Source organism: Hypanus sabinus, chromosome 11, assembly GCF_030144855.1.
Source record: "Hypanus sabinus isolate sHypSab1 chromosome 11, sHypSab1.hap1, whole genome shotgun sequence".
In the NCBI taxonomy this organism is placed as follows: domain Eukaryota; kingdom Metazoa; phylum Chordata; class Chondrichthyes; order Myliobatiformes; family Dasyatidae; genus Hypanus; species Hypanus sabinus.
Window position 1 is genome coordinate 109687647 of NC_082716.1, and position 20790 is coordinate 109708436.

At 44.1% G+C, this 20790-nt stretch overlaps 1 protein-coding gene across 10 annotated transcripts in view; it reads left to right on the forward strand.

Moving 5' to 3' along the window:
- The window catches only part of sipa1l3 (signal-induced proliferation-associated 1 like 3), a 391364-nt gene that overhangs the window by 332842 nt on the left and 37732 nt on the right, over window positions 1–20790 (forward strand). For 9 of the 10 annotated variants that reach the window (XM_059985106.1, XM_059985105.1, XM_059985113.1 and 6 more), the window contains 3 exons: window positions 1541–1735; window positions 17352–17517; window positions 19858–20062. In XM_059985106.1, the coding sequence (XP_059841089.1) occupies window positions 1541–1735; window positions 17352–17517; window positions 19858–20062 (566 nt within the window). The remainder of the gene's footprint in view (window positions 1–1540; window positions 1736–17351; window positions 17518–19857; window positions 20063–20790) is intronic. The other variant, XM_059985114.1, reaches the window with a different exon arrangement.

A 20790-nucleotide genomic window follows, 5' to 3' on the forward strand; every position in this document is an offset into this window, starting at 1 on the left:
TTCAATTGTCCTTCAACCATACCTGAATACCCATGAATATAGACAAATGAAATAGCGTTACTCCGAGGCCAAGGTGCAAAACAATCACACACGACACAAAGCAGGTATAATCAATAAAATGCAGTCACACAAAAGGAATATAGTCCAAGACCCTGAGTCAATGAATACTGACGAAATATGCAGTCAAACTCTATAGAGCTAGTCTTCTGCCGAGCAAACACTCTAGTCCCTGTGGCAAACACAGCTCCGAGTAGTATACTGTTTTGTCAGAGCGGCTCACGTGCTTGGGTGTCAGAGTGAGTGACAGTCTGACTTGCCAAGGCAGCTGTTGACCGAGCGAGATCAATAACAGAAAGTGCGGGAGCTTGGGGTGGGGACGTTTCAAAGTCTCGCTATCACCTATTTACCCTTTGATCTTCATCCAAGTTCACTGAGATGATTGTCAGCTTTTTTTGAGAAGATGTTTTTGTCATACGCTGTAGCTTTCTGAGGAGAAGACTGAGGGAGGATCCATCAGCTAGGACTCTTCTTATTACCACCATCAGGGAGGAGGTCCAGTAGCCTGATGACACGTACTCAGTGTTTTAGGAACAGCTTCTTCCCCTCTGCCATCAGAAAGAGAATCAGGTTTAATATCACTGGCATACATTGTGAAATTTGTTGACTTTGCAGCAGCAGTGCAAAGCAACTAATATATATATATATATTAAATATATTAAATGGTTAAATTAAATAAGTAGTGCAAAAATAGAGATAAAAATGGAGTGAGGTAGTGTCCATGGATTCAAAGTTCATTCAAAAATCAGATGGCAGAGGTGAAGAAGCTGATCCTGAATTGTTGATTGTGTGACTTCAAGCTCCTGTACCTCCTCCCTGATGATGGGGGTCTTAAATGATGGGCACAGACTTTTTGAGGCATCACTCCTTGAAGATGTCGTGGAGGCTAGTGCAGCTTATTTCGATCCTATGCAGTATCCCCTGCCCCCATATTAGATGGCAATGGAGCTGGTTAGAATGCTCTCTGTAGAAATTTGCAAGTATCTTTGGTGACATACCAAATCTCCTTAAACTCCTGATGAAATATAGCCGCTGTTGTGCCTTCTCCATTGCTTCATCAATATGTTGGGCCCAGGATAGATCCTCAGAGATATTGACAGCCGGGAACTTGAAATTGCTCACTCTTGCCTCTTCTGATCCCTCTATGTGTCCCCTCATTTTACCCTTTCTGAAGATCACAATCAGTTTTTTGGTCTTACTGACGTTGAGTGTAAGGTTCAGGTTTCTGAACAGACGATGAGCCAACCCATGAACACTGCCTCACTATTTTGGTTCTCTTTCTGCCCTTTTATTTTTTTAATGATAGTAATTTATAGTACTTCTACTGCAAAACAACAACATTCATGGCATACAGTTTGTCTATGATATTAAACCTGATTCTGATTTTGAAAGTGCTGAGAATTGCTTAGAATGACAACACATTATTGCTTGATTTATTTTTGTTTATTTTTAATTTTATTTTTCCAACACTCTTAAATTGCAGGTCCAGCCACCCCTCTCACACCCACAAGACCCCGCCACCAGACGTGTCCAAGCCACCGGTGTCATGCTCTCAGCTCTCTGCTTCTGCCCCCAAATCTTTCTACTTCTATCAGAATGTGAAGAACATGTGCCCAGCAGGGTGGAAGAAAGTATCCAGCAGCCAGGCTCGATCTTTTGGATACACCGAAACAAAGACGTAGGAGTCATGTTGCAAGCTTTTTGAAGCTCAATCTTTTGCGATCGAGAAAATGAATGGGGGATTTGTTTTCACACTTAGTGGCCACTTTATTAAGTACAGGAGAGAAACCCGGTGTGGTCGTCTGCTGCTGTAGCCCATCCACTTCAAGGTTCAACATATTGTGCATTCAGAGATACCCTTATGCACACCACTGTCGTTACACGTATTTGGGATACTGTCCCCTCCTTGTCAGGCATTCTCCTCTCACCTCTCATTAACAAGGCATTTTCACCCACATAACTGCCACTCACTGGATGTGTTTTGTTGTTTTTCATACCATTGTCTGTAAACTATAGACCAGAGAGGTTCCCAACCTAGGGTCCATGGACCCCTTGCTTAATGGTATTGGTCCATGGCATCAAAAAGGTTGGGAACACCTGCTCTAGGGACTGTTGTTTGTGAAACCCCAGGAGGCCGACAGTTTCTGAGATACTCAAACCACCCTGTCTGGCACCAACAATCGTTCCACAGTCAAAGTCACTTAGTTCACATTTGTTTCCCATTTTGATGTTTGTTCTGAACAACAACTGAACCTCTTGACCATGTCTGCGTGCTTTTACGCATTGAGTTGTTACCACATGATTGGCTGATTAGATATTTGTATTAACGAGTACCTAATAAAGTGGCCATTGAGTGTATGTCAAGGATTATAGAGGTCAGGAACAGGCCATTCAGTCCTACTGGTCTGTGCCAGTGTTTATTTAAGTATGCCTTTCAGTTCTGTTCCTTTCATTCGTGCCTGTTTATCCAACCTCCTTTTAAATGAGTCTTCTTTTTGTCTCAGCCACTTCCTGTGGGAGTGCTTTGCACATTTTTGCATCTCTGAGTAAAAGATGTTTCTTCTGAATTCCCTGTTGTGTTTAACATGAAAGAGTTGGTAATGAGATTATCTTCTAAACCCACAAGTGGAAGCTGTGTCTCAGCACACGGTCATGACACTGATTGGCTTTGGGCTGTCTGAAAATTCCCCGCGGGCATCACCATGTAGCAAGGGCAAACCCGTGAACACACGGAGCAGTGGAACAGTATTTCCCATTGTGAAGAAGAGGAACAGAAGGCATTGCTTCATCGCTGTAGCTCAATTTGGCCCGCCTGTTACATTTATTAACACATCTGTTTTTAATGAATGGAAAGGAATTGTAAGTGCATTTTTTTTAAAAACGGTTACATTTATAATGCTGAAAAATTACTTTTTTTTTGACCCATCCCATCGCAGGTAACAATACATGTACTGTTCTATTTTGCCAGTTCGATTACACATGTTGCTCATTATTATATGCCATTAATTACTGGGGCAAATGAATGCCGGTAACTTAAAATCACTGCATGGACCACTTTGTGCCTTGAACATCCATCTTAATGCAACATGTTCAGCTTTGACCTTACAGCTCTCAATCACCATCTACTGAAGTCTTTTTCTTTAGTTCTCCATGCTTTTTTTTGTACCTATGCATAACTTTGACTTTCTTCATTACCCAAGATTCAGAGTGGATTTATTATGGAAGTATGTTTGCAGTACACAACCCTGAGATTTGTCTTCCCCGCAGACAGTCACAAGACAAAGCAAAAACATGGAACCGGCCAGTTCAAAGAACAAATTCAAACATCAACCCAGCCCCATGGGCAAACGGCAACAAAAAGAACCAAGCAAAATCACAGAATATAAAATACAAAATCAAAAGTCATGTTTCAGTTCAGTTCCTAAGACTTCAACACAAGCAAAATCTTCAAGACCTTCTAAAGCAAGGACACAAGAATGTCTGATGAGGAAATCCCTTCTAACCTTCTGTCACACTCTTTGGTAGCTTTCTTCTTTGTTGCACTGCTAATTGACAGATTTCTGTTTTGCCCAACTTGGGAAATGTCTTGAACGTTCTCTCCACCCTAAGACTGGTTGCAATCTCCTGCTTCATCCATTCTCTCCCCACCAGCCAGATCTGAGACACCTGGCCTGTCATGGACTTTTTCTTCATCTTGAGGTTCTTAAAACCCAACACTAGCATGCTGTGACCACCAGTAATTGTACTTGGCCATATGTAGAAGCTGGCCTACGGCAGAATGTACATTCTCCATTGACAAGTGCTGCTGCTAAGTCTGGCTCCTGAATCTCTGTAATTATGAGGCCACACTAAGATTGGAGGAACAACACATAATATTCCATTTGGGTAGCCTCCAACCTGATGGAATGAACATCGATTTCTCCAACTTCCGGTAATTGCCCCCCACCTTCACCATTCACTCATTTTCATTTCCCTCTCTCACCTTATCTTCTTACCTGTCCATCACTTTCTTCTGGTGCTACCCCCCCCCCTTTACCTTTCTTCCATGGCCTTCTACCCTCTCCTATCAGATTCCTCTCTCCTCCAGCCTTTTATCTCATCCACCAATCAGCTTCACCCCTCCCTCTCCATTTCGCCTGTCACCTTTACCTCTTCCTCCCCTCCCCCCACCTTCTTGCTGTGACTTCTCCTGTTCCTTTCCAGTCCTGATGAAGGGTCTCAGCCCAAAACATCGCCTGTTTACTCTTTTCTGCAGAGGCTGCCTGGCCTTCTGAGTTCCTCCAGCATTTTGTGGGTGCGTGTGTTCGTTTGGATTTCCAACATCTGTAGATTTTTGCATATTTGTTTGATGGTTATTTGCCATGAATGAAACTCCTTTACAGTATCCTCTCTCCCCCACCACCACTTACCCTTGAGTTTAATGCTGAGAGGATGGCATGTCTGCTGTCTTCTGATAAGTTGGCGATGTAATTTAGTGCATACACCTATATAGCTTTCTTCTGCAGGTTTGAAATGTCCTTTACAGTTGAATGCTTTGTTAATCATAGAGATAAGGATCGCAACATAATAGTTAAGCTACTGGGAAAAGAGATTAGTACATAAGATATATAGCAGAATGTAGACAGGGTCCGTATAAGACTCATAAGAATGACCCCAGGAATGAAAGTATTTGATGTCTCTGGACCTGCACTCAATTCGGAAGGATGAGGGTAGAAGAACTCATGGAAATCTACCAGGTACTGAAAGGCCTGGACAGAGTGGACTTGGAGAGGATCTTTCCTTTGGTGGGAGAGTCCCAGATCCAAGGCACAGAGTAAACGGTGTCCTTTTGGATCTTGGACAAGGAGGAACTACTCCAGCCAGAGGGTGGTGAATCTATGAAATTCATTGCCGCAGACACCAAGACATTGAATGTATTTAAGGCAGAGATTGATTGGCTCTTGATTGGTAAATGAATTAACAGGAGAAGGCAGAAGAAAAATAAACCAGCCAATTTTTCAATGGCAGAGCGAACTTGATGGGCTGAATGGTTTAATTCTGCTCAATACCTTATGGCTTGACATAGGAGCATTGTTGTAACAACCTGTTTACCTACAACAAAGTAGGTGAAAATTTTAAGGGGAACATGCGGGGAAACTTCTTCACTCAAGGTGTGGTGAGAGTATGCAAGTGGTGCATGCGACCTTGATTTCAGTGATTAAGGGATGTTTGGATTGGCACATGGAGGGCTGTGGTCCCGGTGCAGGCTGATGGCAGTAGGCAGTTTCAATGGTTCGGAGTGGACAAGATAAGCCAAAGTGCCTGTTTCTGTGCTGTACTTTTCTATGTCTCTGTGAATCCAACAAATGATACAATAACACACCAGGTATTTCTTTAGTGTAGTTTGGGGGAGCATTACTAGCTAGGACAGTACTTCTCTCCTGCATTAAGCAGAACCGGAAAGACGCTTATGTGTATAGGAGAGGTGTCGGGATCTTGTTGAGAATCCTATTGAAATAGATGTCACTGCAGTACAACCTCAGTACTGTACACGAACACAAAAGGATTCTGCCGATGCTGGAAATCTGGAGTATCACACGCAAAATGCAGGTGGAACTCAGCAGGTCAGGCATCATCTATGGTGGGGAATGAACAGTCAATATTTCAGGCCATGAGCCTTCATCAGTCTGGACCCAAAATGTCAGCAGTTTATCCCTGTCTGTAGATGCAGCCTGACCTGATAAGGAGTTACAGGTGAGTTAGGACATGCTCTTGGAAGCAGAATCTAATCCCAAAAGCGTGTGTGAGTCAGTTTCTCACTGAGATTGGAAGACTAGAAGACAAATATCCAGCGCAGCCTGAGGGAGTGTTACATTCTTGAAGACGCTGTCAATCAGGTATCACATTAGACTGCCTTCTCAGATGGATAAACAAGATCCCATGACCATTATTTCAAGGAAAGAAGTAACTTCATCAATGTTTTATCACTATTAACATCAGTTAAACACAATTATCTGAGTATTTCTCTTTACAGTTTATGAAAGCTCATTGACTGCTGCCTTTCCTATGTTACAACAGTTCAGTAGTGCTCCATCAAGGTTTGAGTTCACTAAACACATGTAATTCAGCAGATAGTGGAAATCCAGAGCAGCACACTGAAAACTCTGGAGGACTCAGCAAGTCAGACAGCATCTATGGATGGAATAAACATTCGGCATTTCTGGCCAGGGCCAATCATCAGGACTGGAGAGAAATGGCTGAGTGCAGAAGCCCTGTTCTGATGAGGGGTCTCAGCCTGAAACATTGAGAATTTATTCCCCTCCATAGATGCTGCCTGACCTGCTGAGTTCCTCCGGCATTTTGTGTGTGTGTTACTCTGGATTTCGCAGAATCTCTTGTGTCTTTGGTGAGAACCTATGGAGGGAAGTGGATAGAACATAGAACAGGATTCCTGATGAAGGGTCTCAGCCTGATACATTGACTGCTTATTCCCCGCTACAGATACTGTCTGACCTGCTGAGTTCCTCCAACATTGTGTGTGTGTGTGTGTGTGTGTGTGTGTATGTGTGTGTGTATATGTGTTGGTTGCTTGGTACTGTGCAGGAATTAATCCCTTCAGCTCAAGTCTCTGCGGCATGGTCTGAGCTCTAGGCCTGGCCTACTACACAAATATTGCAATTTTCTATTGTGGAAGGAAAACATATTTTGTTAACAAAAATACAGGTCCTAATTGATTGAAGGTGGTGTCAAAGATAGGTAGGGTCATAAAGAAAGTTTTTGGCACATTGGCCTTCATAAATCAAAGTATTGAGTACAGGAGATGGGATGTTGTGTTGAAGTTGCATAAGACATTGGTGAGGCACAGTGTGAAGTATTGTATGCAGTTTTGATCACCTGTCTACAGGAAAAATGTGAATAAGATTGAAAGAGTACAGAGAAAATTTACAAGGACTTTGCTGAATCTGGAGGGCCTGAGTTGCAAAGAAAGACTGAACAGGTTAGGACATTCCGTGGAGCGTAGAGGATTGAGATGAGAATTGTTAGAGGTATACAGAATTCTGAGGGTAAATGCAAGCAGGCTTTTTCCACTGAGGTTGGGTGGGACTACAAATAGAGGTCATGGGTTAAGGGTGAAAGGTGTAAAGTTTAAGAGGATCGTGAGGGGAAACTTCGCTCAGAGGGTGGCAATGAGCTGCTAGCGGAAGTGGTGGATGCAATCTTGGTTTAATGTTTTAGAGAGTTTTCATTAGACACCTGGATGTTAGGGATATGGAAAGCTATGGTCCCAGCGCGGGTCAATGGGAGTAGATTCAGCATGGACTAGATGGGCTAAAGGGCCTGTTTCAGTGCTGTATTTTTCTCTGGTTATGACTAAGTGAAGAATCATTAAATTTGGATGCTGGTGGGGAAGTTTTAATGTAAAGAATATTAGGAGAATACCATTGTCCCTACTTCACCATTCAATAAGATTATCCCGTTACCGAAGTTCACTTCCCCACCATAATCCTCTAATTTCCATGCTGTATCCTGACCTCACTGAAGTAAAGGAAGGCAAAAACCTTCAGCCTCTGAGAAAAAGAAATATCTTCTTGTCTTTCTCAAGTGTTCAAAAGAGCTGTGCTGCCCATGCCTTCCCCCCCCCCCCCCATCAGTTTTAGACACCTCATCTTCCCAGTGTTTATTCTGCGCTGGTTATGATTTATTCTCGAGTTCCTTTGCAAATGAGATTTTGCTGACAGTCAGCATCTGTCAAACAACTGCATTTCAATAGGCCTGGGCACCTTAACAGCTCACAGCAAGTCTGTGAATAAATTACATTCCCGGCAATCTCTAAAGCACCAACTCTATCAGTTATAAAATAATTTAATGCCATGTCTGTGTGTGAAAGATAAAATATTGTTTTTATTTTAATCAAATAAGATCTGCATCCTACCAGAGTCCGCCAACACCGTGGGATTAACACAAACCCCTTCACAGAATTCTGAGCTGAGACATTTGTAGTTTTCTGCACATGTGTGGTGTCTATTGATTTAGTGAAAAGCTGAGGTTCTTGGCCCAGAGCCAGCATCCGGATGTAGATTATAGAAGGGAAATCGCTGCTTACTTGCAGCCGCCTGCAGTCTTCTCTCTGCCTTTTTAAATTTGGGAAATCTTCAATTGCTATATCTGATCTGAAAGCTGAAAAGTTATTTTTTTCCAATATCAATCAAATTATGAAACGAGCAGAATTAGCTGAATTTCAAGCTGAAGATGATTTGGTAGAAATACTTCTGTCAAGTCCCAACTGTTTTCCCAACAGCAACACTCTCCTGGCCTGCTTGGCCAAGGCTTCAGGCAAAAATCCCAACAGCGTATTAGTTTGGTTTAAATTTGAAGAAACAGTTTATCCTGGGATTAATTTCTCTCGTATAAAACATTGAGAATGACATTAGCCCTGAATGAATGTAGAGATTCAACTTCCCATAGTGTTTACATTATCTGTTAGTTACAGGAAAGTTAAAGGAAGTGGCAGTAAACGTTTGATGGGATATAATTGCTTCCTTGTGATGTGGGAGCATTGTCTGCTTGCCAAACAGTGGTAGCCCATGACGCCTATGCAGGGACCCCCAGTTCCACAGCCTTTCTGCACTTCACCAAGATTAATGGTGCCAGCTCTTCAGTTTTAGAGTAGCTGAAAACGTGGGTGGTCTCCAAGTTGAGAAAGCTGTTATTCACACAGGGTGTAGGTGCTGTGGCCCAGAATGGGAGGCCGCAGGATCTTTTCATTCAAGAGCCAGGCTCTTTCTCGCTGCTGCCATTAGTCAGATGGTACAAGAGCCTCAGGACTCACACCACCAGATTCAAGAACAGTTACAACCCTTCAACCGTAAGGCTCTTGAATAAAAGGGGATAACTACACTCACTTGCCAATCCATTGAGATGTTCACACAACCAATGATCTCACTTAAGGACTCTTTATCTTGTTATTTCATTTTCTTGTTATTTATTGCCACTTACCCTTGCATTTGCACAGTTTGTTGTCTTCTATGCTCTTGCTCTTTCACTGATCCTGTTGTAGTTACTATTCTGTTGATTTGCTGGGCATGCCCGCAGGAAAATGAATCTTGGTTGAATGTGGTGACCTGTATGTACTCTAATAATAAATTTTACTTTGAACTTTAAACTCCCCATGCCCTCCCTAAACCTTGGAGACTATGCCCAATCAAAGTCAAGTTTATTGTCAGCTACACAAGTACAAGTATTCTCAGGCAGTGTGAAAAGCCCACTTTGAATCTACTGCTCTACAGCATCTATGCATTCGAATTACCATACCAAACCATCTTGCAACCAGTCAAGATACTTTAGACAGTACATCTGTAGATCAAATGAAGGGTCTCGGCCCGAAACGTTGACAGTGCTTCTCCTTATAGATGCTGCCTGGCCTGCTGTGTTCCACCAGCATTTTGTGTGTGTTGTTTGAACATCCGTAGATGCTTGTTAGTGTTCAGTGACAAGCCAAACCTTCTTAACCTTCTAAGAAAGTACTACCTGTACACTTTGCACACTTCCCGAATCGGGTGTTCTTGTGGGCCCACAGCAACGGGTGCCAGTGCGGTTGTCCGTTAGAATCACTGACATTTGTCACGAAGTTTGTTGATTTGTGGCAGCAATACATAACGTGCTGTAAATTACAGAAAGCCATTCTTCCATGAGCCGGCAAGGAAGATACGTTAGCACAGTTGCTGTTGATGTTTGTTTAATTGTAGGCATATTTTAACCTACTGGAAAATAAACAGCTTTTGGTTTTAAGAGGCAATGATGGCTATTCCCCAAGTGCTCAGCACCTGGGTTTCCAGTCCCACTGACGGTGAAGCAATTTGTTAAATGAGCAGATACCAGTGAAACAGTAAACTCAGAGGTAATTGAGGATTCAATAAACATTTTGCAGAAGGGTATGGATCATCCAAGAAAATCAAATTGATTTAATTCACAGAGCATAGAACATTACAGCACAGTACAGGCCATTCAGCCCACAATGTCATGCCAACCTTTTAACCTACTCCAAGATCAATCAACCCTTCCCTCCTACTTAGCCTTCCATTTTATATCTAAGAATCTCTAAAATTTGCCTAATATATCTACCCCTACTACGACACCAGCAGCGCGTTTCAGACACCCACCAACAAATCGACCTCTGACATCCCCACCATGAGCAAAACGAGATATACAGTTGCTCCAAATCCAATCAACACAGACGGAATGCTGGAGGATCTCAGCAGGCCAGGCAGCATCTATGGAAAAGAGTACGGTTGACAATTTGGGTGTGTTGCTCTGACATTTCCCCAATACTTTCCTGCAAACCTCAAAGTTATGCCCCCTTGTATTGGCCATTTTCGCCCTGGGGAAAAAGGTACTGGTTCTCCACTTTATCTCTTACCAGACTGTACACCTCTGTCAAGTCACCTCCCACCCTCCTCCCCTCCAAAGAGAATAGCCTGAGCTCGCTCAACCTTTCCTCACAATCAGCTGAACACAACTGGGGAGTTCGGGAGGGATCACTTAGGCAGCAGTCCCACGCACTCTCTCCTCTTTTATGTAGAGTTTTGACCAGAAACATTGACAATTCCTTCCCTCCCACAGTTGCTGCTCAACACACTGAGTTCTTCTAGCAGATTGATTGTTGCTCCAGATTCCAGCATTTGCAATCTCTGTGACTCCGCTACTTGTATAATCCGGCCACTTTATCCTCTGCCCCAGAATCCACTGGGGTAGTATTGTGGCCTCTTCTCTAGAAAGCCCCAAAACAGATTATTGTCGAGTTGGGAAATGTGACAAGCACGTGATTGTGTCAGGGAGTGACCAGTCACTATTTGTCTCTCAGTGGAGGTTACTGAAAGAGTGCTAGACAAAGTACAGAAGGACGTTCCTATCCATCTACCTAGCTACAAAATTTTCGCCTGTCCATCTACCTATCTTCAACACCAACTTATCTCCAACACCTACACCTGCCCATATACCTATCTCCAACACCGCCTGTCCAACTAGCTATCTTCAACGCCTACACCTGCCCATATACCTATCTCCAACACCGCCTGTCCAACTAGCTATCTTCAATGCCTACACCTGCCCATATACCTATCTCCAACACCGCCTGTCCAACTAGCTATCTTCAACGCCTACACCTGCCCATATACCTATCTCCAACACCGCCTGTCCAACTAGCTATCTTCAACGCCTACACCTGCCCATATACCTATCTCCAACACCGCCTGTCCAACTAGCTATCTTCAACGCCTACACCTGCCCATATACCTATCTCCAACACCGCCTGTCCAACTAGCTATCTTCAACGCCTACACCTGCCCATATACCTATCTCCAACACCGCCTGTCCAACTAGCTATCTTCAACGCCTACACCTGTTGATCATCCAATCTCCAAAACCTACACCTGTCCATAAACCTTCAACACCTACACCTGTTGATCATCCAATCTCCAAAACCTACACCTGCCCATAAACCTATCTTCAACACCTACACCTGTTGATCATCCAATCTCCAAAACCTACACCTGCCCATAAACCTATCTCCAACACCGCCTGTCCAACTAGCTATCTCCAACACCTACACCTGCCCATAAACCTATCTCCAACACCTACACCTGCCCATAAACCTATCTTCAACACCTACACCTGTCGATCATCCTATCTCCAACACCACCTGTCCAACTAGCTATCTCCAACAACTACACCTGTCCATAAACCTTCAACACCTACACCTGTTGATCATCCAATCTCCAAAACCTACACCTGCCCATAAACCTATCTTCAACACCTACACCTGTCGATCATCCTATCTCCAACACCACCTGTCCAACTAGCTATTTTCAACACCTACAGCTGTCCATCTGCCTATCTCCAACACCTTCACCTGTCAATCCACCTATCTCCAACACCTACACCTGCCCATAAACCTTCAACACCTACACCTGTCAATCCACCTATCTCCAACACCTACACCTGTCCATAAACTTATCTTCAACACCTACACCTGTCGATCCACTTATCTCGCAACACCTTCACCTGCCTATCCTTGGTCATCCTGACTTTGAGTGCAAGGTTGTTTGTTACAGCACCACTCAACCAACTGATCTACCTTACTGCTGCATGCTTCCTCATCACCATCTGATATTCTGCCAACCATAGTTGTGTCTTTGGCAAATTTATTGATGGTGTTAGTGCTGTGCTTAACCACACAGTCAGTGGTCTAAGCATGCATTCTTGAAGTGAGCCAGTGTTGATTGTTAGCGAGGAGGAGATGTTATCTCTGAACTACGCTGATTGTTGCTAATGAGCAACACAATCTGAAGATGTGCTTGGGGCAGTCCATAAGTGTCACCACACTTCTGGTGCCAACATAGCATGTCCACTACTCCCTCATCCTTACTAACCTGTCTGTCTTTGGAACATGGGAATAAGCTGGAGCACTGTGAGGAATATTATGAAGTTATAGGGAGAATATGCAAACTCTTTGCAGGCAGCAGTGGGTTTTGAACCAGTTTCACTGGTTTTGTACGCTAAAGTGCACAGGTTGGGACACTGGTGGTAGAGCTGTAGGAGGGAGGTGGCTCGGGTATTGGAAAATTTGTGGGTGCACAGAGGTGAGTGCTAGGGGATGGAAGGAGACAAATCCCAAAATGAGGTCTGGGTCTAATAGGATGTTGAAGTTGAAAACATTTGGGGAGAAAGTGTGAGATTCATAGTAAGGACATTAAGTACTGGAAGTGGTAAGAACTGAACTCAAAGGTTTCACTCTTCCCAATGATAAAAGTAAATTTATGGTTGAAGTGCGTATATGTTACCGTACGTTACCCCTCAGTTAATATAGGGGTCATGGCATAAAAAATGGTTGGGAACCCCCTGATATACTACCTTGTGATTCATTTTCTACCAGGCATTTAGAAGAATAGAATAGAATCTCTCAAAGACTGACAAGCAACCAATGTGAAAAAATAAGACAGGCATTCAGTAAGTAGATACTTTCAGTTTGAGATGGTGCTACTGAAGGTGGGCGACAGCTTACATGTAGTTTTCAAAGCCAGAAATTTGACTAGATACTCGATTAATAACACTTTTTATGGAAAATTGTGGAAAACAACCACTGCAAACAATGAAGAGATGAGCAAAGGCGAGGCTGATCCGAGGGGTCGAGACTCAGGGGTGCTAGACAGAGTCGAAGCAAAGTCAGGGTGTATTCCAGGAGAAGTTGCAGAGAAGAGAAGCTGAAACTTCAGAGAGGACAAATGTTGAATCGGAATTGTTTTGGATCTCATTCACCAAATCTGAGTGCGAGATTTGATCTATCTAAGAGCCTTGCCAATTTGGAAAGGTCGAGTTTGGACTGGAAGTGGCCCAGAGCGTATTGCTGTGGTGTGGGGGAGGGCCCGGTGCTTGAGCGATTTAAAATGCAGGAAAGGCCAGGATATCAGGACTGGAGGTGGGGGTCGAGCCGGTTCTGCTCCACGACGTTTTACTCCGCTCTCCTCAGCACTGAGGCTGAGCTGTGAGACTGCTCCTGCTGCTCTGGGCTTAGTATCTACAGGCTTTACGCCGATTTGCCCTGCTACGCGATGAACTAATACCCAGGCTATAGGCCGACTCTGGCTGCTCCGGGAGTTGGGTCCAATTTGGTTTGGAATGCTGACTTGCTTCTAACACTTGCATGATTTGTGTTTTCTTCCTCTTTCTCTGCACTTTGGGTGTGGGTCTTTTTTTAATTGGGTTCATTCAGGTTTCTTGCTTTGGAGCTGCTTGTAAGCAGACGTTTCTTGGAAGGTTGTTTAATTTATACATTTTTTGATAATAAATGTACAATACCTTTGTTCAAAATTATTCCTTAGACTTTCTGCTAAGGCAACATGTAATAGCATACAAATTATGAATTATACTTTAAGCACAGCTCTGGAGAAGGAATGTAACTGTTCCCACACACCGAGAATGAAGATATCTGGAGATGTCTCTCTGCCATTTTCTGTAGTTTGATGTCACGCCAGGGAGCGAAGCCTAATTGCCAACATGTGGCGAGATATGGGCAGAGATTCAGCAGCATTTTCCATTCTGAATCTTCTGGTGCTTTCCCCTTCATGGATTAGAATGTGCTAGCTGCAGAAGTCAAAGCCAATTAGTGCTGGCACTCAAGATCTGAAGATTTTTAAATATCTCTGCCTCGAGAAAAGGGTAGGGTGTTGGGGAGGCGGGGGAGATGTGGGATTTGGCAAAAGTACAGAGTGCATGACAGTGCTGTCTGGGCAAATGTTTCTGTTGTCACTGATATGTATTAGAAGCTTGTAAGTACAATCGAAGGGCTTGCTTTCTTCCCGTATAAAAGCCTCATGCAGTGTGATCTTTTTGTTGCCCCTCTGTTTCTTCTGTCCGGAAGGGATGTGGCTTCTGTCTGTGACCTTCTTTGCTGCCTATTGATATTGTGTAAACTCCAAAGGACATGTCACTGGAGTGTAATCACTCCGAATTTGATTACTGCCCCAAAGGAATTGTATTCCTGGGAGTTCACATCACGGACGACCTCACCTGGTCCCTCAATATCACCTCCCCGAACAAGAAGGGACAGCAGCGCCTCCGCTTGCCGAGGAGATTGAGGCAAGCGAGGCTCACCCCCATCCCCCCCCCCCACTTCTTAACTGCACTTCACAGAAGCAACGTTGAGAGCGTCCTGACAAGCTGCATCTCCATCTGGTCCGGGAGCAGCCGAGCACCGGGCTGCAAGGTCTGTAAGAACGGCCGAGATGATCATGGGGGTCTCCCTACACCAACCATCAGGAGCACTGCGTACACAGGGCCCTTAGCATTATTAAGGATCCCACCCATCCATCCAGCATCCTCATTCACTTTCTACCATCAGGCAAGAAACTCTGATGATAAAAACAAGAACAGTTTCTTCCCTCAGGCCATTAGGCTTCTGAACTCCCTGCCGCATTGTATTCGAAGTGTCACAGATAACTTGTTTTGTATCCTGCAATATTTAGTTTATGCACTTTATCTGTGCATAATCCATTTGTAGATATAATTCTTAAGTTATCGTGTGCTATGAATACTATTGTGCTTTACACTCGGGTTCAGAGAAACGTCTCATTTGACAGTATAAATGACAATAAACTTGACTTGACTTGGTTAGTTTAAAGAGATTAGATTAGCATTTTTCCGTGTGTTTATCAAAAACATACAGAGAAATGCGTATTTGGCGCCAATGACCAGCACAGTTCAGGAATGCAGTGGGTTCAGCACACCCACAACTCACTAACCCTCGTCCCCCCCCCCAATGTGGGAGGAAAGTGGGTGGCACAGTATCATAGCGACAAGCACAAAGCTTTACATTGACAGGGACCAGGGTAGGAGTTTGTACGTTCTCCACATGACCACGAGTTTTCTCCGGGTGCCCGTTTCTTCCAGCAGTACAAAGACAAAAAGGTTATGGCTGGTAAGCTGCGGGCATGCCATCACGCTATGTTAGTGCTGGAAGCGTGCGCAACTTGCTGTGTGCGTGTGTATCCAGGAATGAGAATGAGGAAATGAAACAATTGATTTTGAAACAGAAAAATGTCATATTAAAAGCTGAACAGCAAGTCAATAGTCACAGAGAGTCATAGAGCATACAGCGCAGAAACAGGTTCTTTGGCCCATCTAGTCCGTACTGAATTGTTATCAGAATCAGGTTTAATATCACCAGCGTATGCAGTGAAATTTGTTAACTTTGTGGCAGTAATACAATGCAATACATGATAAATATAGAAAAGAAACTGAATTACAGTAAATATACATGTATATTAAATAGTTAAATAAAAAAAGTAATGCAAAAACAGAAATTAAAAAGTAGTGAGGTTCACTGTCCATTCAGAAATTGGATGGCAGAGGGGGAAGAAGCTGTTCCTGAGTCGTTGAGTGTGTGCCTTCAGGCTTCAGTACCTCCTCCCTGACGGTAGCAACGAGAAGAGGGCATGTCCTGGATGGTGAGGATCTTTAATGATGGATGCCGTTGCTCCTTGAAGATGTCTTGGATACTACCAAGACTAGTGACCACGATGGGTATTCTGCCTAGTCCCATTGACTCGCGCCTGGACCATATCCCACCATCCACATACTTATCCAAACTAGTTGGTGTGCCGCAGCTTCACTTTTCAGCCATTTGGAAGTTGGTAGAAATTTTGTTTGGACAATTAGATAAGATGGAGTTCACAAGAGAAAGTGAGTTCAGAAGCTGATTGCCTGTATGTTGGTGGGAATGGTTTGTCCAGTGAAGTGCAGTGCATTGGTCATCTGAGGCTGCCGTTTTCACATTTGCACTGAGCTATCACATCTTCCCACACACACAGACTACTGGAATGAGATGAACATGCCATTGTCCCAAAGACAAAGAGACCATGCATTGAAGGTGAGAGAGGTGGCGGTAGGTTCAAGGGGGATGTGAGGGGTAAGTTTTTTACTCAGATAGTGGTGAATGCCTGGAATGCGCTGCCTGGTACGTGGTAGAGGCAAATACATTAGGGGTTCAGAGACGTTTGGATAGACACGTGGATGTGAGGAAGATGGAGGGATATGGACATGGTGTAGGGAGGAGGGAATAGTGTTTGGGTGTTTTTAATTTGCTTTTCAGTACAGCATTGTGGGCCGAATAAGTCATAGAAACGTACAACACGGAAACAGGCCCTTCAGCCCAACTAGTCTGTTCTGAACCATTTAAACTGCCTAATGCCATCAACCCGGACTGGGACCATAGCCCTCCATGTACCTGTCCAAACTTCTCTTCAGTGTTGAAATCGAGCTCACATGCACCTCTTGCACTGGCCTGTTCCTGTGCCACAGGGTTCTAATGGTCAGTGTTCTAAAGACGTAACAAGCAAACTGGTAAATACAGAACCAGAAATGAATCAATTGTTGACGTTTCACGCCGAGACCCTTCTTCAGAATGAAAAGTGGGGGAGTGAGGGGAAGGGAGGAGGCAAGCTGGAAGGTGATAGGTGAAGCCAGGTGGGTAGGAAAGGTCAAAAGCTAGGAGAAGGGGATTGAGGGGGAAGTAATAGGCAGGTGAGAAGAGCTAAAGGTCAGGGTGGGGAATGGGGGGTTGTGGAATCAATATTTATTAAAATATACCATTCAGTAGGAGAGGGAGTAAACAGAATGCTTTTAACACATCTCACTGTATCTTTGACCCATAATTATCAGAATTAACTGACAAGTGGTTCATAATCCAATTACTTGAAAAGATGCTCTTTTTTGTTAAGGTAATGGAAGTCTGCATTCTGTTTTTCTCTCTCTCACCTCAGGACAACCACTGTTGCCTCTACAAATGTCTTCGGGCAGCCCAGACTGCGGGCATCTCTCCGTGACCTCCGATCACCCCGCAGAGCTCACAAATCTACCCTGGAAGAGGATTTGAAGAAGCTTATAGTGCTGGACAGCCCTTTGCCGGAACCAGATCGGGAAATGATGGTATGTCCTGGTGTTGGTTGGGTGGTAGAGGGTGTGCCTGATGCCAGTAAACTGAGCAGGGCATTTGCAGACACTTGAGCAAGAGAAAGGGGCAGGAGGGCTTGAATGTGTCTCGCACTTCTTGGCATTAAACAGTGCGGAATTTTCCCACCGTTTAAGGCAGAGTTGGACATTTGTAAGGAGGGAGAGAGCAAACAAAGGCTCGAGTCACCCAATATGTCCAAGGAAAGCAGGCCAGGGGATCTTCCCTCGTCCACCACTGTGCATTCCAAACCAGAATTAGCAGAGCATATAATACAGGAGCAGAATTGGGCCATTTGGCCCATCGAGTCTGCTCTGCCATTTCATCATGGCTGATCCATTTTCACTCTGAGCCCCAGTCTCCTGCCTTCTTCCTGTATTCTTTCTTGCCCTGACTAATCAAGAACCTATCAACCTCTGCCTTAAATATACCCAATGACTTGGTCTCCACAGCTGTCTGATTCACAGATTCACCACTCTTTGTCTGAAGAAGTTCCTCCTGATCTTCATTCTGAATGGATGTGCCTGTATTCTGAGCCTGTGTCCCCTAGTCTTCAACTCCCGCACTACAGGAAGCATCCTCTCCACATCCTCTCTCTCGAGGACTTCCAACTTTCAATAGATTTCAATGCGATTTCCCCCCCCCCCCCACCATTCGGCTAAATTCCAGTGAGTACAGGCCCAGAGCCATCAAACACTCCTCATATGACAAGCTTTTCAGTCTGAGTCATTTTTGCCAACTCCTTTGAACCCTCTGCAATGTCAGCACATCCTTCTTTAAATATAGGGCCTGTGGATGAATAATTCTAGAAGAACTGTATATCTGTAAATGTCCATATGGGCAGGCGGGAGAATCAAACCAGTCAATGAGGTATTGGCAATAGATAGGTCAAAGGAACTCAGCAGGATCTGTGTCAATAGAATATAGAACAACACAGGCCCTTCAGCCCACGATCTTGTGCTGACGTTTAACCTACTTAAGATCAATCTAATCCTTCCCTCCGCACAGCCTTCCGTTTTCTTTGAACAGAGATACATGAAAGGTAGGCACCATGGTCAGCAGGATGCTCCCACTGTCTGCTGTTTGATCAACTCCACTTCCCCTGTAGACCAGAATCTCGCTATCTCAGACTCATTCCCGGCATCGGCAGAATGTAGACAGCGGGACACTGCAGTGACCTAAAATTTCTCAGGCAATCGCATTCTTTGGTGTATAGTATATTCATGGACTTACCCAAAATGAGTCATTGGAATATTATTCAGATTCCCAGAAAGTAAGTGTGTTGTTAGAACTTTCCTGAAGGAAATGGTGAAGTCACACTTTCCTGACTGAGCAGGCGCTACATTCTCCCTCTGAGCAGGAATGACACATGGCCTTTGTGAAGCCATCGTAGGCGATGCAGTGGCGGGGCCACTCTCAGCTTCAGTGGCCTGGGTTCGATCTGGGTGGAGTTTGCTTCTGTGCCCGTGTACGCCTTTCCTCAAATACTCCGGCTTCCTCCCGCCTCCCAAAGACGTGCAGGTTATGGGTTAATTGGGCATTGTAAATTGTCCCTAATATAAGTGGTGGTACGATCAGAGGTCTCAGGTGGCAATTTGGGGTGCAAAAGTGTTCAGCACATTACAGTACAGTGCAAAAGTCTTAGGCATCTATGCAGTACTGTGCAATAAGTCTTAGACACATTTACAGTTCTGTGCAAAAGCCTTAGGCACATATATATGTAGATGTAGGCATCCGTTAGTGTCAGCAGACCATGGGTTTGCACCTTGGAAAGTTTCCAGGGCGCAAGCCTGGGCAGGGTTTTTTTTTATGAGAGACTGGCAGTTGCCCAAGCTGCAAGTCTCCCCTCTCCACACCACCGATGTTGTCCAAGGGAAGGGCATTAGGACCCATACAGCTTGGCACCGGTGATGTCGCAGAGCAATGTGTGGTTAAGTGCCTTGCTCAAGGACACACACACAGCAGTACAGTGCAATACATAGAATTACTGCAGTGCAGTGCGCCCTAGGCACTCTAGCTACATATATGTGCTCGAGACATTTGCACAGTACTGTATATGGTAGCATATACATACTATAATAATAAATATAATTTGAACTTTGATGGTTGAAATGAATTTAGTGAATTACAAAGAGCATAGAACAGTACAGGCCCTTCAGCCCACAATGTTCTGCTGACCCTTTAACCTACTCTATCTACCCTCCCCTCCCTCGTAACGTTCCATTTTTCTAAATTTTAAAGGAATTGTTTATGCTGCTATGCGCCTGTTTGTATTTTTTTTTATTAAAAAAACAAGGAATTTCCTTGCTGTTTTCTAGCATTCTTCACGGAAGAGCCTACAGAGGACAGTGTCTGATGAAAGTATCTGCAGTGGCCGAAGGGAGCCGACTTTCCCCAATTCCCAGCTCACAGCCATCGACCAGGCATTGCCGAGTGATGTCATCTTCACCAGCACCTACCCATACCAAACACTACCCGTTCGCAGGCTGAATCAGCCTCCCCCACCCACTTACGAAAAGAAAAGTAAGACTTTCATGTGAATTTCGAAGATGTTTCTGCTTGTTGGTTGCGTGATCTTTGCCCTCATAAATTTGGAACTTTAATCCATGTGTTCAGTGTTGTTTCACTTTCGCCCTATGCACTGCGATCAATGCTATGGTCTTGAGTTGATCAGTTTCTCTCGTCTTGATTCCAGCGCATTTGGCTTGACAACAGAGACTTTGAGTAAGGAAAGACGTGAACATTCTTTGTTGGTCTAGGATGCATGGAAGAGAGGTTTTCAGTGTTGGAGACACTTATACAGGTTGACCACATGTGTACAAACAGATTGGATACTTTTATCGTGTCAGGGACACACACAGATTGACCCAGCATCATGGACATGTGAAATGTTTCTGAGATAATATGAGAAAAGAAATGAGTAAACTATCCAATAATGAATGGGTGTCAGGGACACCGGGCACCCACACTAAATATTGAAACTTTTTAAACCCTGCAGTATGTTGTAGTGAAAACTGGTAAGTTGTTAGAATATTGGTAAATATAAATAGAACAAAATAATGACAAAGTTGAAGATGGGGCAGGGTGCGTCTTTCACTGATCCTGAACAAGCAATCTGCACGTGAAAAGAAAAAGTGACACTGGAAATAATTCAAAGTGTTTAATGCAGAGCCAACTTGCTTCACACAGAGGAATAATATGTGGTTTAGGATCTGAAAGAGGGGAAGAAGATCATTATGGATCGGAATGAT